Source organism: Bufo bufo, chromosome 1 (assembly GCF_905171765.1).
Source record: "Bufo bufo chromosome 1, aBufBuf1.1, whole genome shotgun sequence".
Classification (NCBI taxonomy): Eukaryota; Metazoa; Chordata; class Amphibia; order Anura; family Bufonidae; genus Bufo; species Bufo bufo.
In genome coordinates this window covers 794,283,799-794,307,151 of record NC_053389.1, presented here as the reverse complement: position 1 = coordinate 794,307,151, position 23,353 = coordinate 794,283,799, and the positions used below count along the sequence as shown (strand labels likewise).

Here is a 23,353-nt window from a genome sequence, read left to right as displayed (position 1 = left end):
TGCGGAGGTCTCTGTGTCTCAGCTCTGAGGAACATACGGCAATGAGTCACCTAGAACTGCCTCAGAGACTACTCGTTTGTCCATGAGAACAGCCATTTCTAGCACATGCATGCCTGCAGCCAATGCCTGGGATCTGTGGACAAGGACCCCCCCTGTTCAAGTTGTCCTCTGTACTGCTCTCCATTGGTGGTAGGCACCTACACTGGCATATAGGGTTCACTGTAGGTTGTGTGGAGCTCCTGGCTTCTGCACGGGCAACACAATAAGGGTACATTCACATGGTGCATATATCATCTCATCGTACCAGCTTAGTAGATGAGATTTCAAAAAATGTCCTCTACACCAGTGGTCCTCCACCTTTTTTGTACCAGAGACCGGTTTCGTGCAGGACATGGCCCTCAGCCTATGAGTCTAAACGTCTGGGCACAGGAGCCAATAGTTCCTGTCCCCGTCGTTCAGCTCCGGAGCTCTCCGTGGACTCTGAGTCAGATGGACCACGGCCCAGTACTGGTCCACAGCCTGGTGGTTTGGGACCTCTGCTCTACATGGTGCAGAATCTTTTCTGCTCGGAAATTGACCTGCAGTGTGGATTCTGAAATCTGCAGCATGGCAATTGTTTGTGCAGATTTTTTTTGTGCAAATTTCACCTTTTGCAATGCAAAGGGTGAGATCTGGGATCAATCTGGGTCAAAATGCAGTGCAAAACCCACAAGTAGCACATGCTGATACTGTTGCGGATTTGCTGCGGAAACACAGCGAAAACCTCATACACTACTGCATGCATGTACCCTGAGGAAACGGCAAAGCAGAAATGGACAGATGACCCTACACCTTTAATCCCCAATATTCCTACCAGGAGGAAATCTTTAAAGAGGTTGTCTCATCTAACACATTGGTGGTGATCTCTATGATATGCCACCAATGTCAGATATGTGTGGGTCCTACCTCTGGGACCAGAACGGGACTCCTGAGGTGAGTGGAGAGCAGCCGTACATGCGCAGCCGCCCTCCGTTCATTTTATAGGGACTGCAAAAAATAGCAGAGAACACTCAATTAAACTTTGGGGCCCGTTCTCGAGATAGAGGTGGGACCTGCACATATCTCGAGAACGGGCCCCAAAATCTGTCTTTGATTTCAGATGCTCACTGTCTCCACCAATGTTATCTTCACCAGTGGAGGAAGATAAAACTAGAGGTGGAATTTAACGACCAGCCAGAGAAGCAGCCATCCTGGTGGAGAAAGGCTTGCGCAGCCAGGTTAATATATCTTTCTGACACATCTATGGTCAATAAAAGTTGAGCTTATGTTTATGGCCTAAACAATTGGTTCAGATTGATGGAAATTTACTCCACAGTTTGTTCTCACCTTTTAGAGATTGAATACTATAATAATATAAATGGTTTCCACAGGTGGATCATTTCAATGACAGCCGCCCATCTAATAGTGAAAATTAACACACGGGGGCTCATTTTCCAACAATTCTGATAGGAAACTGCCTAACAGATGGCTTCTAGGGAGATGTTTGACTCAGTAGAACCATAGTGGTAACACCTGTGTGAGACCAGCCTTAGAGACATCATTTTGGTATATCAATCTCGTGAATAGATGCAAGTAGAGTGTAGGGTGTTGTAACGATCAGTAGGTGTGAAGCCTCTGTATCAACAAACAGGTTAGACTTTGGGCTAAACCTAAGGGCGTTATCCTGGCAGACCCATTAACTCCTTTATAGGGATCTGGACTTTGCTGCAGGTGAACCACTGTCGCTTGGTATAGTCCAATTGTGGTTGACAGCTGATCAACGTGGGTCAGAGACACCAGTGGACGGCATTGAGGGACCAGGCAAACTTGTAGTCAGTAACAAGCTGAGTTCAGGGCAGACAGCACAGGGTAGGAAAAATAATCAGGCACAGGTCAGGCCACAGTCAGAAATTGGGCGGGGGTCAGTACAAGGGCAGACAAATGGCAAAAAGGAAAATAAGGAAAATCTGGCTCCAAGATAGCGAAGAAACAAAGCTTTATTTGCGTTTTTTTTTTTAAATCTTCAAATCACAGGAACAGTTCACTAAATAAAAAATAAAAAAACGCAAATAAAGCTACGTTTCTTCGCTATCTTGGAGCCGGATTTTCCTTATTTTCCTTTTTGCCATTTATCATGGCGTCCAGGTGCTCAGCTTAGTGGAAGGTGAGAGCTGCCTTATATTTCTCTAAGGGCAGACAAATGGAACAGACCACCTATAGCAGGAGCTAGCAGAACAGTGAACCTATTGCTCAGGTACCCTTTCTAAAAGGAATGATGCCTTAAGTATCCCAGGGTCACCAGCCATTGGTTGGAAAAGATTAGAATGTAGGTCTGTTGGCCTGTAAACGGCCCCGGAAGCATACTCACGCCATATGCAAGCACACGGGGAGGCCTAGGATACCAGTATAGACCACAAGAGGGGGTGCAGGACTCGGGCAGCCGGACCTGCTGCTGGAGGGAGGGAGGAGGAAGGCCACCTACAGCAGCAGGATAAGTGGATAGGGACACATGCCGCTTGGAGGAGTAGGATGGTGGAGGGCACGGGATGCCAACATAACAAGTGTAAGTTCCGTTGTAAGTCAATCTGTATAACATTAGTCAAAACTGATACAACACTGCACTACCATAGAGTAAATGCCACGTAGAATGCTTCATGGTCTAATTTAAGTCCCCCAATGACTTGCCTATAACTGGCACACATGTGCCACACAAGAGGACAGTACTTTGAATGGCATTTTAATGATTATGCCTCAGTGCCCTTGAAATCACCCTAAAAACTGCATCTGAAGCTGGCTTGCATCTTCTCTGCTTGGTCATCATGGGTTTATACAAATGATACCTCTAAATTGAATGTATTCACACACCGTCTGTACGTTCCCCTATCCCTGGCGCTGTGCCAGGCGAACAGATAGAAGAGGGGGTGGAATTTGGAATTCAGGTACTTACAGATTCCTTCTCCGTCTATCAGATTAATTCATATTTTGTATTTTAATCAACCGTCTGCTGGGCGACTGAGCTCACCAGACAACAAGATGTCCTCGCTGTAGGCAGGCGCAGTCACATGGTGGGCTTGGCACCAGAGTGTGATTGTGTTGTGACATGTTGTGACAGTGCACATATTCTCTGCGAGCATTGTTTGATGGTACCCTGTCACAATGTAAGTGCGAGGAGAAGCTGCTGAAAGAGGCAGAAAGACTCCAGCACGGGCTTGTGGGGAACAAATGAGTGGAGGCTGCTCCTCTCCCATTACGTATGTAGCAGAGCTGAAAGTGTCATTAAACAGTTTGTACGGTCTCATAACTCACTGAGTAAAGGTAATACAGAAGGTTTGACAACACAGGGATATCTACATCCCAAGCCCATCCTATTGAAATGAAAGACGATTTAGGTCTGTTCACACTGCAGCCACCGGAATGATAAATTAAAATGATGCTACTAATTAGGACACAATTTCATGTCTCCTTCATTACAGGCTTAAAACTTAAAAAAGAGGTATATAGTGATATGGACCATGCTGGTATAACCTGGGCATCTCCTGTATATAATTATATATGTACAGCTGGTATAAGTTATACATCTTCTTGCATACAGTGATATTGACCATGCTGGTATAACCTGGGTATCTCCTGTATATAATTATATATGTACAGCTGGTATAAGTTATACATCTTCTTGTATACAGTGATATGGACCATGCTGGTATAACCTGGGCATCTCCTGTATATAATTATATATGTACAGCTGGTATAAGTTATACATCTTCTTGTATATAGTGATATGGACCATGCTGGTATAACCTGGGCATCACCTGTATGTAATTATATATGTACAGCTGGTATAAGTTATACATCTTCCTGTATATAGTAATATGGACCATGCTGGTATAACCTGGGTATCTCCTGTATATAATTATATATGTACCGCAGGTATAAGTTATACATCTTCTTGTATAAAGTGATATGGACCATGCTGGTATAACCTGGGTATCTTCTGTATATAATTATATATGTACAGCTGGTATAAGTTATACATCTTCTTGTATATAGTGATATGGACCATGCTGGTATAACCTGGGCATCTCCTGTATATAATTATATATGTACAGCTGGTATAAGTTATACATCTTCTTGTATATAGCGATATGGAGCATGCTGGTATAACCTGGGCATCTCCTGTATATAATTATATATGTACAGCTGGTATAAGTTATACATCTTCTTGTATATAGTGATATGGACCGTGCTGGTATAACCTGGGCATCTCCTGTATATAATTATATATGTACAGCTGGTATAAGTTATACATCTTCTTGTATATAGTGATATGGACCATGCTGGTATAACCTGGGCATCTCCTGTATATAATTATATATGTACAGCTGGTATAAGTTATACATCTTCTTGTATATAGTGATATGGAGCATGCTGGTATAACATGGGTATCTCCTGTATATAATTATATATGTACAGCTGGTATAAGTTATACATCTTCTTGTATATAGTGATATGGACCATGCTGGTATAACCTGGGCATCTCCTGTATATAATTATATATGTACAGCTGGTATAAGTTATACATCTTCTTGTATATAGTGATATGGAGCATGCTGGTATAACCTGGGCATCTCCTGTATATAATTATATATGTACAGCAGGTATAAGTTATACATCTTCTTGTATATAGTGATATGGACCATGCTGGTATAACCTGGGCATCTCCTGTATATAATTATATATGTACAGCTGGTATAAGTTATACATCTTCTTGTATATAGTGATATGGACCATGCTGGTATAACCTGGGCATCTCCTGTATATAATTATATATGTACAGCAGGTATAAGTTATACATCTTCTTGTATATAGTGATATGGACCATGCTGGTATAACCTGGGTATCTCCTGTATATAATTATATATGTACAGCTGGTATAAGTTATACATCTTCTTGTATATAGTGATATGGAGCATGCTGGTATAACCTGGGCATCTCCTGTATATAATTATATACGTACAGCTGGTATAAGTTATACATCTTCTTGTATATAGTGATATGGACCATGCTGGTATAACCTGGGTATCTCCTGTATATAATTATATATGTACAGCTGGTATAAGTTATACATCTTCTTCTATATAGTGATATGGACCATGCTGGTATAACCTGGGCATCTCCTGTATATAATTATATATGTACAGCTGGTATAAGTTATACATCTTCTTCTATATAGTGATATGGACCATGCTGGTATAACCTGGGCATCTCCTGTATATAATTATATATGTACAGCTGGTATAAGTTATACATCTTTTTGTATACAGTGATATGGACCATGCTGGTATAACCTGGGCATCTCCTGTATATAATTATATATGTACAGCTGGTATAAGTTATACATCTTCTTCTATACAGTGATATGGACCATGCTGGTATAACCTGGGCATCTCCTGTATATAATTATATATGTACAGCTGGTATAAGTTATACATCTTCTTGTATAAAGTGATATGGACCATGCTGGTATAACCTGGGTATCTCCTGTATATAATTATATATGTACAGCTGGTATAAGTTATACATCTTCCTGTATATAGTGATATGGACCATGCTGGTATAACCTGGGCATCTCCTGTATATAATTATATATGTACAGCTGGTATAAGTTATACATCTTCTTGTATATAGTGATATGGACCATGCTGGTATAACCTGGGCATCTCCTGTATATAATTATATATGTACAGCCGGTATAAGTTATACATCTTCTTGTATATAGTGATATGGACCATGCTGGTATAACCTGGGCATCTCCTGTATATAATTATATATGTACCGCAGGTATAAGTTATACATCTTCTGTATATTGTGATATGGACCATGCTGGTATAACCTGGGCATCTCCTGTATATAATTATATATGTACAGCTGGTATAAGTTATACATCTTCTTGTATATAGTGATATGGAGCATGCTGATATAACCTGGGCATCTCCTGTATATAATTATATATGTACAGCTGGTATAAGTTATACATCTTCTTGTATATAGTGATATGGAGCATGCTGGTATAACCTGGGCATCTCCTATATATAATTATATATGTACAGCTGGTATAAGTTATACATCTTCTTGTATACAGTGATATGGACCATGCTGGTATAACCTGGGTATCTCCTGTATATAATTATATATGTACAGCTGGTATAAGTTATACATCTTCTTGTATATAGTGATATGGACCATGCTGGTATAACCTGGGCATCTCCTATATATAATTATATATGTACAGCAGGTATAAGTTATACATCTTCTTGTATATAGTGATATGGAGCATGCTGGTATAACCTGGGCATCTCCTGTATATAATTATATATGTACAGCTGGTATAAGTTATACATCTTCTTGTATATAGTGATATGAAGCATGCTGGTATAACCTGGGTATCTCCTGTATATAATTATATATGTACAGCTGGTATAAGTTATACATCTTCTTGTATATAGTGATATGGACCATGCTGGTATAACATGGGCATCTCCTGTATATAATTATATATGTACAGCTGGTATAAGTTATACATCTTCCTGTATATAGTGATATGGACCATGCTGGTATAACATGGGTATCTCCTGTATATAATTATATATGTACAGCTGGTATAAGTTATACATCTTCTTGTATATAGTGATATGAAGCATGCTGGTATAACCTGGGTATCTCCTGTATATAATTATATATGTACAGCTGGTATAAGTTGTACATCTTCTTGTATATAGTAATATGGACCATGCTGGTATAACCTGGGCATCTCCTGTATATAATTATATATGTACAGCTGGTATAAGTTATACATCTTCTTGTATATAGTAATATGGACCATGCTGGTATAACCTGGGCATCTCCTGTATATAATTATATATGTACAGCTGGTATAAGTTATACATCTTCTTGTATATAGTGATATGGAGCATGCTGGTATAACCTGGGTATCTCCTGTATATAATTATATATGTACAGCTGGTATAAGTTATACATCTTCCTGTATATAGTGATATGGAGCATGCTGGTATAACCTGGGCATCTCCTGTATATAATTATATATGTACAGCTGGTATAAGTTATACATCTTCTTGTATATAGTAATATGGACCATGCTGGTATAAGTTATACATCTTCTTGTATATAATTATATATGTACAGCTGGTATAAGTTATACATCTTCCTGTATATAGTAATATGGACCATGCTGGTATAACCTGGGCATCTCCTGTATATAATTATATATGTACAGCTGGTATAAGTTATACATCTTCTTGTATATAGTGATATGGGCCATGCTGGTATAACCTGGGTATCTCCTGTATATAATTATATATGTACAGCTAGTATAAGTTATACATCTTCTTGTATATAGTGATATGGAGCATGCTGGTATAACCTGGGCATCTCCTGTATATAATTATATATGTACAGCTGGTATAAGTTATACATATTCCTGTATAAAGTGATATGGAGCATGCTGGTATAACCTGGGTATCTCCTGTATATAATTATATATGTATAGCTGGTATAAGTTATACATCTTCTTGTATATAGTGATATGGACCATGCTGGTATAACCTGGGCATCTCCTGTATATAATTATATATGTACAGCTGGTATAAGTTATACATCTTCTTCTATATAGTGATATGGACCATGCTGGTATAACCTGGGTATCTCCTGTATATAATTATATCTGTACAGCTGCTATAAGTTATACATCTTCCTCTATATAGTGATATGGACCATGCTGGTATAACCTGGGCATCTCCTGTATATAATTATATATGTACAGCTGGTATAAGTTATACATCTTCTTCTATATAGTGATATGGACCATGCTGGTATAACCTGGGCATCTCCTGTATATAATTATATATGTACAGCTGGTATAAGTCATACATCTTTTTGTATACAGTGATATGGACCATGCTGGTATAACCTGGGCATCTCCTGTATATAATTATATATGTACAGCTGGTATAAGTTATACATCTTCTTCTATATAGTGATATGGACCATGCTGGTATAACCTGGGTATCTCCTGTATATAATTATATATGTACAGCTGGTATAAGTTATACATCTTCTTGTATAAAGTGATATGGACCATGCTGGTATAACCTGGGTATCTCCTGTATATAATTATATATGTACAGCTGGTATAAGTTATACATCTTCCTGTATATAGTGATATGGACCATGCTGGTATAACCTGGGCATCTCCTGTATATAATTATATATGTACAGCCGGTATAAGTTATACATCTTCTTGTATATAGTGATATGGACCATGCTGGTATAACCTGGGCATCTCCTGTATATAATTATATATGTACAGCAGGTATAAGTTATACATCTTCTGTATATTGTGATATGGACCATGCTGGTATAACCTGGGCATCTCCTGTATATAATTATATATGTACAGCTGGTATAAGTTATACATCTTCTTGTATATAGTGATATGGAGCATGCTGATATAACCTGGGCATCTCCTGTATATAATTATATATGTACAGCTGGTATAAGTTATACATCTTCTTGTATATAGTGATATGGAGCATGCTGGTATAACCTGGGCATCTCCTATATATAATTATATATGTACAGCTGGTATAAGTTATACATCTTCTTGTATACAGTGATATGGACCATGCTGGTATAACCTGGGCATCTCCTATATATAATTACATATGTACAGCAGGTATAAGTTATACATCTTCTTGTATATAGTGATATGGAGCATGCTGGTATAACCTGGGCATCTCCTGTATATAATTATATATGTACAGCTGATATAACCTGGGCATCTCCTGTATATAATTATATATGTACAGCTGGTATAAGTTATACATCTTCTTGTATACAGTGATATGGACCATGCTGGTATAACCTGGGCATCTCCTGTATATAATTATATATGTACAGCTGGTATAAGTTATACGTCTTCTTGTATATAGTGATATGGACCATGCTGGTATAACCTGGGCATCTCCTGTATATAATTATATATGTACAGCTGGTATAAGTTATACATCTTCTTGTATATAGTGATATGGAGCATGCTGGTATAACCTGGGCATCTCCTGTATATAATTATATATGTACAGCTGGTATAAGTTATACATCTTCTTGTATATAGCGATATGGAGCATGCTGGTATAACCTGGGCATCTCCTGTATATAATTATATATGTACAGCTGGTATAAGTTATACATCTTCTTGTATATAGAGTGATATGGAGCATGCTGGTATAACCTGGGTATCTCCTGTATATAATTATACATGTACAGCTGGTATAACCTGGGCATCTCCTGTATATAATTATATATGTACAGCTGGTATAAGTTATACATCTTCTTGTATACAGTGATATGGAGCATGCTGGTATAACCTGGGCATCTCCTGTATATAATTATATATGTACAGCTGGTATAAGTTATACATCTTCTTGTATATAGCGATATGGAGCATGCTGGTATAACCTGGGCATCTCCTGTATATAATTATATATGTACAGCTGGTATAAGTTATACATCTTCTTGTATATAGAGTGATATGGAGCATGCTGGTATAACCTGGGTATCTCCTGTATATAATTATACATGTACAGCTGGTATAACCTGGGCATCTCCTGTATATAATTATATATGTACAGCTGGTATAAGTTATACATCTTCTTGTATACAGTGATATGGAGCATGCTGGTATAACCTGGGCATCTCCTGTATATAATTATATATGTACAGCTGGTATAAGTTATACGTCTTCCTGTATATAGTGATATGGACCATGCTGGTATAACCTGGGCATCTCCTGTATATAATTATATATGTACAGCCGGTATAAGTTATACATCTTCTTGTATACAGTGATATGGAGCATGCTGGTATAACCTGGGCATCTCCTGTATATAATTATATATGTACAGCTGGTATAAGTTATACGTCTTCTTGTATATAGTGATATGGACCATGCTGGTATAACCTGGGTATCTCCTGTATATAATTATATATATTATATTCATACTTTGAACTATATTCTTCAAGTCATTTGTTAATAATGGATGTAAGCTCTTGGGTATAGAGAACATGTTGTATAACCAGAGTATTTTTTCCTTAACCTGAAGCTTTACTCCTTTTGAATACATGATTTTAGCTACTATTATAGCGAACTGCATTGTTTTGGCAATGGAGCAGCATCTGCCAGAGGGAGACAAGACTCCGATGTCCGAGCGCCTGGTAAGACGTGCACCTTTTTTTTTACCTGGTATTGGAGGGAGGGGGTGATACCGAGAGAGTGGATGAAAAATTCATTTGCCAAAGTCGTTATTACCAGATTTAAAGGAAAGTATAATTGCAGATGATTTAAAGGGAAAGTACAGCCGGCAGCACTTTTTATAAGGTGATTTCCAGGAGCTTTTCAGAGAGACAAGGCTGGAATTACGGCCCTTTTACAAGATCCAAGAAGAAGCCATTCCACAAACATTGCCCTGTGCTGCCGATTACTTGATGAACAAGCAAACGGTTGGGTGATCTTCATCTTTTATGCGGCACATAAAATCCTCATTCGTTGGCAACACATTGCGCCGCAATTAACAGGGATGTGCTGCCCACAAGCAATTAATCTGCACGGGGACGACGACTGTAGTAGCGTTCATTCATCCCCATACGGAGGCGATGAGAGCTGCATGTAAATGATCGCTTCATTCCCAATCACTGCCTGTAATAGGGCCTTTACCTATAAGCACAGACGGTCTAGTCCTATAGGCGAAACATGGGGAAAGGCACATGTGTGTATTCATATGTCCATCGCTGCTATGTGCGGATGGAGCAGGTGTGATATTGGCTTCCAATGGCTTTTCTTATATTGTGTCAATCTGAAATTTGCTGCAATTGTGTATTTTTATGCATGATGTGTCAAGTGGAAGATTGCTGCAGCTGTATATATGTTAGTGAGGCGCTCGCCGTGCCTCCTGCACACGACCGTATGGCTTTTTCAGTGTTTTGCGGTCCGTTTTTCACGGATCCGTTGTTCCATTTTTCTTTCCGTTGTGTTTCCGTTTCTGTTCCGTTTTTCCGTTCCGTTTTTCCGTATGGCATATACAGTATACAGTAATTACATAGATAAAATTGGGCTGGGCTTAACATTTTCAATAGATGGTTCCGCAAAAAACGGAACGGAAACAGAAGACATACGGATGCATTTCCGTATGTGTTCCGTTTTTTTTGCGGACCCATTGACTTGAATGGAGCCACGGGACGTGATTTGCGGGCAATAATAGGACATGTTCTATCTTTAGGCTCCATTCACACGTCCGTGGTGTGTTGCGGACCCGCAAATTGCGGATCCGCAACACACCCGCCCGGCACCCCTATAGAAATGCCTATTCTTGTCCGCTAGCCGCGGACAAGAATAGGACATGTTCTATCTTTTGTGGAGCTGCGGAGCTGAAGATCGGGGCCGCGCTGTGTGCTGTCCACATCCATTCCGTCCCCATAGAAAATGAATAGGTCCGCACCCGTTCCGCAAAATTGCGAGAACGAATGCGGACCCATTTGCGGACGTGTGAATGGAGCCTTAAACGGAACGTAAAAACGGAAATACGGAAACGGAATGCATACAGAGTACATTCTGTTTTTTTTGCGGAACCATTGAAATGAATGGTTCCGTATACGGCCCGTATACGGAACGCAAAAAACGGCCTGTAAACAGGGAAAAAAACCGGCCGTGTGCAGGAGGCCTTAGGCTGGTCATACACAATGCATTCATGTTGGATGAACCCACTCATTTTGGCAGGACCAGACAACCGTCTAATGCAGACATGCTCAACCTGCGGCCCTCCAGCTGTTGCAAAACTACAACTCCCAGCATGCCCGAACAGCATACAGCTATCAGCCTACAGCAGGGCATCGTGGGAGGTGTAGTTTTACATCAGCTGGAGAGCCGCAGGTTGAGCATGCTTGGTCTAATGTATATGGGGCCTCCTGAGAAAAGGACGGGACTGTTGGATTTCAACATGCCTAGTCCTTTTGTACTTAACCACCTCCGGACCGCCTAACGCAGGATCGCGTTCCGGAGGTGGCAGCCCTGCGCAGAGTCACGCATATACGCGTCATCTCGCGATGGCCGAGATTTCCTGTGAACGCGCGCACACAGGCGCGCGCGCTCACAGGAACGGAAGGTAAGAGAGTGGATCTCCAGCCTGCCAGCGGCGATCGTTCGCTGGCAGGCTGGAGATGTGTTTTTTTTAACCCCTAACAGGTATATTAGACGCTGTTTTGATAACAGCGTCTAATATACCTGCTACCTGGTCCTCTGGTGGTCCCCTTTGTTTGGATCGACCACCAGAGGACACAGGTAGCTCAGTAAAGTAGCACCAAGCACCACTACACTACACTACACCCCCCCCCCCCGTCACTTATTAACCCCTTATTAGCCCCTGATCACCCCTGATCACCCCATATAGACTCCCTGATCACCCCCCTGTCATTGATTACCCCCCTGTCATTGATTACCCCCCTGTAAAGCTCCATTCAGACGTCCGCATGATTTTTACGGATGCACTGATAGATGGATCCGATCCGCAAAACGCATCCGGACGTCTGAATGAAGCCTTACAGGGGCGTGATCAATGACTGTGGTGATCACCCCATATAGACTCCCTGATCACCCCCCTGTCATTGATTACCCCCCTGTAAAGCTCCATTCAGATGTCCGCATGATTTTTACGGATGCACTGATAGATGGATCGGATCCGCAAAACGCATCCGGACGTCTGAATGAAGCCTTACAGGGGCATGATCAATGACTGTGGTGATCACCCCATATAGACTCCCTGATCACCCCCCTGTCATTGATCACCCCCCCTGTCATTGATCACCCCCCTGTCATTGATCACCCCCCTGTCATTGATCACCCCCCTGTCATTGATCACCCCCCTGTCATTGATCAACCCCCCTGTCATTGATCACCCCCCCTGTCATTGATCACCCCTCTGTAAGGCTCCATTCAGACATTTTTTTGGCCCAAGTTAGCGGAATTTTTTTTTTTTTTTCTTACAAAGTCTCATATTCCACTAACTTGTGTCAAAAAATAAAATCTCACATGAACTCACCATACCCCTCACGGAATCCAAATGCGTAAAATTTTTTAGACATTTATATTCCAGACTTCTTCTCACGCTTTAGGGCCCCTAGAATGCCAGGGCAGTATAAATACCCCACATGTGACCCCATTTTGGAAAGAAGACAGAGAAATATCTTGGCAAAAGACAACTTTTCCCATTTTTTTATACAAAGTTGGCATTTGACCAAGATATTTATCTCACCCAGCATGGGTATATGTAAAATGACACCCCAAAACACATTCCCCACCTTCTCCTGAATACAGAGATACCAGATGTGTGACACTTTTTTGCAGCCTAGGTGGGCAAAGGGGCCCACATTCCAAAGAGCACCTTTCGGATTTCACAGGTCATTTTTTACAGAATTTGATTTCAAACTCCTTACCACACATTTGGGCCCCTAGAATGCCAGGGCAGTATAACTACCCCACAAGTGACCCCATTTTGGAAAGAAGAGACCCCAAGGTATTCGCTGATGGGCATAGTGAGTTCATGGAAGTTTTTATTTTTTGTCACAAGTTTGTGGAATATGAGACTTTGTATGAAAAAAAAAAAAAAAAAAAAAAATCATCATTTTCCGCTAACTTGTGACAAAAAATAAAAAGTTCTATGAACTCACTATGCCCATCAGCGAATACCTTAGGGTGTGTACTTTCCGAAATGGGGTCATTTGTGGGGTGTTTCTACTGTCTGGGCATTGTAGAACCTCAGGAAACATGACAGGTGCTCAGAAAGTCAGAGCTGCTTCAAAAAGCGGAAATTCACATTTCTGTACCATAGTTTGTAAACGCTATAACTTTTACCCAAACCATTTTTTTTTTACCCAAACATTTTTTTTTTATCAAAGACATGTAGAACAATAAATTTAGAGCAAAATTTCTATATGGATCTCGTTTTTTTTGCAAAATTTTACAACTGAAAGTGAAAAATGTCATTTTTTTGCAAAAAAATTGTTAAATTTCGATTAATAACAAAAAAAGTAAAAATGTCAGCAGCAAAGAAATACCACCAAATGAAAGCTCTATTAGTGAGAAGAAAAGGAGGTAAAATTCATTTGGGTGGTAAGTTGCATGACCGAGCAATAAACGGTGAAAGTAGTGTAGGTCAGAAGTGTAAAAAGTGGCCTGGTCTTTCAGGGTGTTTAAGCACTGGGGGCTGAGGTGGTTAAGCCTCATTCACACGTCCGTGCTTAAATCTATGAAAAGGTGCTCAGTGAAGATTTCCGTGATGGGTCCATGTGTCCGTTTTTTGCAGTCCGTGTATCATCCGTGTTTCACTGACACTGCACAACTGAAAGATGATTTTCAAAACATCTCTTCCTAATGATTAGTGAAACACGGATTGGATCCGTGAACACGGAAAAAATAGAGCATGCATCCGTGCTAAAAACACGGACCGTGGTAAAAAAAAACTATGTATGAATACACACATTAAGGGTCCATTCACACGTCCGTAGTGTAATGCGGATCCGCAATACACCCGACCGGCACCCCCCCATAGAACTGCCTATTTTTGTCCGCCATTGCAAACAAGAATAGAACATGTTCTATGTTTTTCTGGAGCCGTGGACCGGAAGATCGGGGGCGCGCTCCGGAAATGCGGATGCGGACAGCACACTGTGTGCTGTCCGCATCCATTCCTGCCCCATAGAGAATCAATGGGTCCGCAGCCGTTCTGCAATTTGCGGCACGGATGCGGACCCATTCTAACGGACTTGTGAATGGACCCTAAAATGAACGGGGACTTGTGCTGTCTGTGGAGATACACGTACAGCACACGTCCGTGGAACAGTGATGTGTGAATGAGGCTTTAGGGAGATATAAACCACTAACAGAGGAATCTATCAGCAGCTTACTCCCGTCTCCCCATTCAGAACACATGCACCAGACACCAACGGAGGGACAAGGGGAAGGCTGCAGGGGCACCAAGTCCTCTGCTAAAACATATGCAGAGGTAAAGAATGCTATAACTTGCTAGTTACCTGCAGCGGCCACAAGAGGGGGCTTAGGAGATAGCTGCATGCTGTTATTGCGGTATGTGATGAGACAGTATGCAGCAAGCTCCCTCTAGTGGTGGCTGCAGTTAGCGAGAATATTTCATTTTACATTTATGGTTCTGCAGGTGATTTGTAGCTCAGACATTATTCTGCATAGAATTTATGACCTAAAAACAAGGAAATTCTTAAGATTGCGATACATGGTAATTTTTATCTGTTGCTGTAAAGTCACTTTCCTGACCTTTATCATTACATACCGATGAAATGAAGATTGAATGTTGAGATTTTCACACTTGTGAACAAAAGGTTTCTTAATCTGTTACCCAGAAATGATCATCATACATGCAGTCATCAGCATACATTGCTATTCTCTTCCCAGGATGACACAGAACCTTACTTCATTGGAATATTCTGCTTTGAAACGGGAATTAAGATCATTGCCTTGGGGTTTGCATTTCATAAAGGATCCTATCTACGCAATGGCTGGAACATCATGGACTTTGTGGTTGTTCTCACTGGGTAAGTGTCCTCCGCAGACGACATACAGTGTTCATGCTTACCATGTTGTAACAGTGTCATGCCTGTGTATGCAATACATCTTCTCTCCTCCTAATACACAGACATCAGGACACACAGACCTCTCCTCCTCCTAATACACAGACATCAGGACACACAGACTTCTCCTTCTCCTAATACACAGACATCAGGACACACGGACCTCTCCTCCTCCTAATACACAGACATCAGGACACACAGACCTCTCCTCCTCCTAATACACAGACATCAGGACACACAGACCTCTCCTCCTCCTAATACACAGACATCAGGACACACAGACTTCTCTTCATCCTAATACACAGACATCAGGACACACAGACCTCTCCTCCTCCTAATACACAGACATCAGGACACACAGACCTCTCCTCCTCCTAATACACCGACATCAGGACACACAGACCTCTCCTCCTAATACACAGACATCAGGACACACAGAACTCTCCTCCTAATACACAGACATCAGGACACACAGACCTCTCCTTCTCCTAATACACAGACAGCAGGACACACAGACCTCTCCTCCTCCTAATACACAGACATCAGGACACACAGACTTCTCCTCATCCTAATACACAGACATCAGGACACACAGACTTCTCCTCCTCCTAATACACAGACACCAGGACACACAGACCTCTCCTTCTCCTAATACACAGACATCAGGACACACAGACCTCTCCTCCTCCTAATAAACAGACATCAGGACACACAGACTTCTCCTCATCCTAATACACAGACATCAGGACACACAGACCTCTCCTCCTCCTAATACACAGACATCAGGACACACAGACCTCTCCTCATCCTAATACACAGACATCAGGACACACAGACCTCTCCTCCTCCTAATACACAGACATCAGGACACACAGACCTCTCCTCCTAATACACAGACATCAGGACACACAGACCTCTCCTTCTCCTAATACACAGACAGCAGGACACACAGACCTCTCCTCCTCCTAATACACAGACATCAGGACACACAGACTTCTCCTCATCCTAATACACAGACATCAGGACACACAGACTTCTCCTCCTCCTAATACACAGACACCAGGACACACAGACCTCTCCTCCTCCTAATACACAGACATCAGGACACACAGACCTCTCCTCCTCCTAATACACAGACATCAGGACACACAGACCTCTCCTCCTCCTAATACACAGACATCAGGACACACAGACTTCTCCTCCTCCTAATACACAGACATCAGGACACACAGACCTCTTCTCCTAATACACAGACATCAGGACACACAGACCTCTCCTCCTCCTAATACACAGACATCAGGACACACAGACATCTCCTCCTCCTAATACACAGACATCAGGACACACAGACCTCTCCTCCTAATACACAGACATCAGGACACACAGACCTCTCCTCCTCCTAATACACAGACATCAGGACACACAGACCTCTCCTCCTCCTAATACACAGACATCAGGACACACAGACTTCTCCTCATCCTAAAACACAGACATCAGGACACACAGACCTCTCCTCATCCTAATAAACAGACACCAGGACACACAGACCTCTCCTGATCCTAATACACAGACATCAGGACACACAGACCTCTCCTGATCCTAATACACAGATATCAGGACACACAGACCTCTCCTCCTCCTAATACACAGACATCAGGACACACAGACCTCTCCTCCTAATACACAGACATCAGGACACACAGACCTCTCCTTCTCCTAATACACAGACATCAGGACACACAGACCTCTCCTCCTCCTAATACACAGACATCAGGACACACAGACTTCTCCTCCTCCTAATACACAGACATCAGGACACACAGACCTCTCCTCCTCCTAATACACAGACATCAGGACACACAGACCTCTCCTCCTCCTAATACACAGACATCAGGACACACAGACCTCTCCTCCTCCTAATACACAGACATCAGGACACACAGACCTCTCCTCCTCCTAATACACAGACATCAGGACACACAGACCTCTCCTCCTCCTAATACACAGACATCAGGACACACAGACCTCTCCTCCTCCTAATACACAGACATCAGGACACACAGACTTCTCCTCCTCCTAATACACAGACATCAGGACACACAGACCTCTCCTCCTAATACACAGACATCAGGACACACAGACCTCTCCTTCTCCTAATACACAGACATCAGGACACACAGACCTCTCCTCCTCCTAATACACAGACATCAGGACACACAGACCTCTCCTCATCCTAATACACAGACATCAGGACACACAGACTTCTCCTTCTCCAAATACACAGACATCAGGACACACAGACCTCTCCTCCTCCTAATACACAGACATCAGAACATACAGACCTCTCCTCCTCCTAATAAACAGACGTCAGGACACACAGACCTCTCCTTCTCCTAATACACAGACATCAGGACACACAGACCTCTCCTCCTCCTAATACACAGACATCAGGACACACAGACTTCTCCTCATCCTAATACACAGACATCAGGACACACAGACCTCTCCTCCTCCTAATACACAGACATTAGGACACACAGACCTCTCCTCCTCCTAATACACAGACATCAGGACACACAGACCTCTCCTCCTCCTAATACACAGACATCAGGACACACAGACCTCTCATCCTCCTAATACACAGACATCAGGACACACAGACCTCTCCTGATCCTAATACACAGATATCAGGACACACAGACCTCTCCTCCTCCTAATACACAGACATCAGGACACACAGACCTCTCCTCCTAATACACAGACATCAGGACACACAGACCTCTCCTCCTCCTAATACACAGACATCAGGACACACAGACCTCTCCTCCTCCTAATACACAGACATCAGGACACACAGACCTCTCCTCATCCTAATACACAGACATCAGGACACACAGACCTCTCCTCTTCATAAAACACAGACACCAGGACACACAGACTTCTCCTTCTCCAAATACACAGACATCAGGACACACAGACCTCTCCTCCTCCTAATACACAGACATCAGGACATACAGACCTCTCCTCATCGTAATACACAGACATCAGGACACACAGACCTCTCCTCATCCTAATACACAGACATCAGGACACACAGACCTCTCCTCATCCTAATACACAGACATCAGGACACACAGACTTCTCCTCCTCCTAATACACAGACATCAGGACACACAGACCTCTCCTCCTCCTAATACACAGACATCAGGACACACAGACCTCTCCTCCTCCTAATACACAGACATCAGGACACACAGACCTCTCCTCCTCCTAATACACAGACATCAGGACACACAGACCTCTCCTCCTCCTAATACACAGACATCAGGACACACAGACCTCTCCTCCTCCTAATACACAGACATCAGGACACACAGACTTCTCCTCCTCCTAATACACAGACATCAGGACACACAGACCTCTCCTCCTAATACACAGACATCAGGACACACAGACCTCTCCTTCTCCTAATACACAGACATCAGGACACACAGACCTCTCCTCCTCCTAATACACAGACATCAGGACACACAGACCTCTCCTCATCCTAATACACAGACATCAGGACACACAGACTTCTCCTTCTCCAAATACACAGACATCAGGACACACAGACCTCTCCTCCTCCTAATACACAGACATCAGGACATACAGACCTCTCCTCATCGTAATACACAGACATCAGGACACACAGACCTCTCCTCATCCTAATACACAGACATCAGGACACACAGACCTCTCCTCCTCCTAATACACAGACATCAGGACACACAGACCTCTCCTCATCCTAATACACAGACATCAGGACACACAGACTTCTCCTCCTCCTAATACACAGACATCAGGACACACAGACCTCTCCTCCTCCTAATACACAGACATCAGGACACACAGACCTCTCCTCCTCCTAATAAACAGACGTCAGGACACACAGACCTCTCCTTCTCCTAATACACAGACAGCAGGACACACAGACCTCTCCTCCTCCTAATACACAGACATCAGGACACACAGACTTCTCCTCATCCTAAAACACAGACATCAGGACACACAGACCTCTCCTCATCCTAATAAACAGACACCAGGACACACAGACCTCTCCTGATCCTAATACACAGACATCAGGACACACAGACCTCTCCTCCTCCTAATACACAGACATCAGGACACACAGACCTCTCCTCCTCCTAATACACAGATATCAGGACACACAGACCTCTCCTTCTCCTAATACACAGACATCAGGACACACAGACCTCTCCTCCTAATACACAGACATCAGGACACACAGACCTCTCCTCCTCCTAATACACAGACATCAGGACACACAGACCTCTCCTCATCCTAATACACAGACATCAGGACACACAGACCTCTCCTCTTCATAAAACACAGACACCAGGACACACAGACTTCTCCTTCTCCAAATACACAGACATCAGGACACACAGACCTCTCCTCCTCCTAATACACAGACATCAGGACATACAGACCTCTCCTCATCGTAATACACAGACATCAGGACACACAGACCTCTCCTCATCCTAATACACAGACATCAGGACACACAGACCTCTCCTCCTCATCCTAAAACACAGACATCAGGACACACAGACCTCTCCTCCTCCTAATACACAGACATCAGGACACACAGACCTCTCCTCATCCTAATAAATAGACACCAGGACACACAGACCTCTCCTGATCCTAATACACAGACATCAGGACACAAAGACCTCTCCTGATCCTAATACACAGACATCAGGACACACAGACCTCTCCTTCTCCTAATACACAGACATCAGGACACACAGACCTCTCCTCCTAATACACAGACATCAGGACACACAGACCTCTCCTCCTCCTAATACACAGACATCAGGACACACAGACCTCTCCTCCTCCTAATACACAGACATCAGGACACACAGAACTCTCCTCCTCCTAATACACAGACATCAGGACACACAGACCTCTCCTCATCCTAATACACAGACATCAGGACACACAGACCTCTCCTCTTCATAAAACACAGACACCAGGACACACAGACTTCTCCTTCTCCAAATACACAGACATAAGGACACACAGACCTCTCCTCCTCCTAATACACAGACATCAGGACATACAGACCTCTCCTCATCGTAATACACAGACATCAGGACACACAGACCTCTCCTCATCCTAATACACAGACATCAGGACACACAGACCTCTCCTCATCCTAATACACAGACATCAGGACACACAGACCTCTCCTCCTCCTAATGCACAGACATCAGGACACACAGACCTCTCCTCCTCCTAATACACAGACATCAGGACACACAGACCTCTCCTCCTCCTAATACACAGACATCAGGACACACAGACCTCTCCTCCTCCTAATACACAGACATCAGGACACACAGACCTCTCCTCCTCCTAATACACAGACATCAGGACACACAGACCTCTCCTCATCCTAATACACAGACATCAGGACACACAGACTTCTCCTCCTCCTAATACACAGACATCAGGACACACAGACCTCTCCTCCTAATACACAGACATCAGGACACACAGACCTCTCCTTCTCCTAATACACAGACATCAGGACACACAGACCTCTCCTCCTCCTAATACACAGACATCAGGACACACAGACCTCTCCTCATCCTAATACACAGACATCAGGACACACAGACCTTTCCTCCTCCTAATACACAGACATCAGGACACACAGACCTCTCCTCCTCCTAATACACAGACATCAGGACACACAGACCTCTCCTCCTCCTAATACACAGACATCAGGACACACAGACCTCTCCTCCTCCTAATACACAGACATCAGGACACACAGACCTCTCCTCCTCCTAATACACAGACATCAGGACACACAGACCTCTCCTCATCCTAATACACAGACATCAGGACACACAGACTTCTCCTCCTCCTAATACACAGACATCAGGACACACAGACCTCTCCTCCTAATACACAGACATCAGGACACACAGACCTCTCCTTCTCCTAATACACAGACATCAGGACACACAGACCTCTCCTCCTCCTAATACACAGACATCAGGACACACAGACCTCTCCTCATCCTAATACACAGACATCAGGACACACAGACTTCTCCTTCTCCAAATACACAGACATCAGGACACACAGACCTCTCCTCCTCCTAATACACAGACATCAGGACATACAGACCTCTCCTCATCGTAATACACAGACATCAGGACACACAGACCTCTCCTCATCCTAATACACAGACATCAGGACACACAGACCTCTCCTCCTCCTAATACACAGACATCAGGACACACAGACCTCTCCTCATCCTAATACACAGACATCATTACACACAGACTTCTCCTCCTCCTAATACACAGACATCAGGACACACAGACCTCTCCTCCTAATACACAGACATCAGGACACACAGACCTCTCCTCCTAATACACAGTGATCAGGACACACAGACCTCTCCTCCTAATACACAGACATCAGGACACACAGACCTCTCCTCCTAATACACAGACATCAGGACACACAGACCTCTCCCCATCCTAATACACAGACATCAGGACACACAGACCTCTCCTCCTCCTAATACACAGACATCAGGACACACAGACCTCTCCTCCTCCTAATACACAGACATCAGCACACACAGACCTCTCCTCCTCCTAATACACAGACATCAGGACACACAGACCTCTCCTCCTAATACACAGACATCAGGACACACAGACCTCTCCTTCTCCTAATACACAGACATCAGGACACACAGACATCAGGACACACAGACTTCTCCTCCTAATACACAGACATCAGGACATACAGACATCTCCTCATCCTAATACACAGACATCAAGACACACAGACCTCTCCTCATCCTAATACACAGACATCAGGACACACAGACCTCTCCTCCTCCTAATACACAGACATCAGGACACACAGATCTCTCCTCATCCTAATACACAGACATCAGGACACACAGACCTCTCCTCATCCTAATACACAGACATCAGGACACACAGACCTCTCCTCCTAATACACAGACATCAGGACACACAGACCTCTCCTTCTCCTAATACACAGACATCAGGACACACAGACCTCTCCTCCTCCTAATACACAGACATCAGGACACACAGACCTCTCCTCCTAATACACAGACATCAGGACACACAGACCTCTCCTCCTCCTAATACACAGACATCAGGACACACAGACCTCTCCTCCTAATACACTGACATCAGGACACACAGACCTCTCCTCCTCCTAATACACAGACATCAGGACACACAGACCTCTCCTCCTCCTAATACACAGACATCAGGACACACAGACCTCTCCTCCTCCTAATACACAGACATCAGGACACACAGACCTCTCCTCCTCCTAATACACAGACGTCAGGACACACAGACCTCTCCTCCTCCTAATACACAGACATCAGGACACACAGACCTCTCCTCATCCTAATACACAGACATCAGGACACACAGACCTCTCCTCCTCCTAATACACAGACACCAGGACACACAGACCTCTCCTCATCCTAATACACAGACATCAGGACACACAGACCTCTCCTCATCCTAAT

At 43.1% G+C, this 23,353-nt stretch overlaps 1 protein-coding gene across 1 annotated transcript in view; it reads left to right on the top strand.

Annotated features, from left to right (window-relative positions):
* Positions 1-23,353, top strand: part of CACNA1A (calcium voltage-gated channel subunit alpha1 A) — a 285,029-nt gene that overhangs the window by 60,339 nt on the left and 201,337 nt on the right. Inside the window, exons 2-3 of the mRNA XM_040415070.1 lie at positions 10,194-10,305; positions 15,566-15,705. Of these exons, the coding sequence (XP_040271004.1) occupies positions 10,194-10,305; positions 15,566-15,705 (252 nt within the window). The remainder of the gene's footprint in view (positions 1-10,193; positions 10,306-15,565; positions 15,706-23,353) is intronic.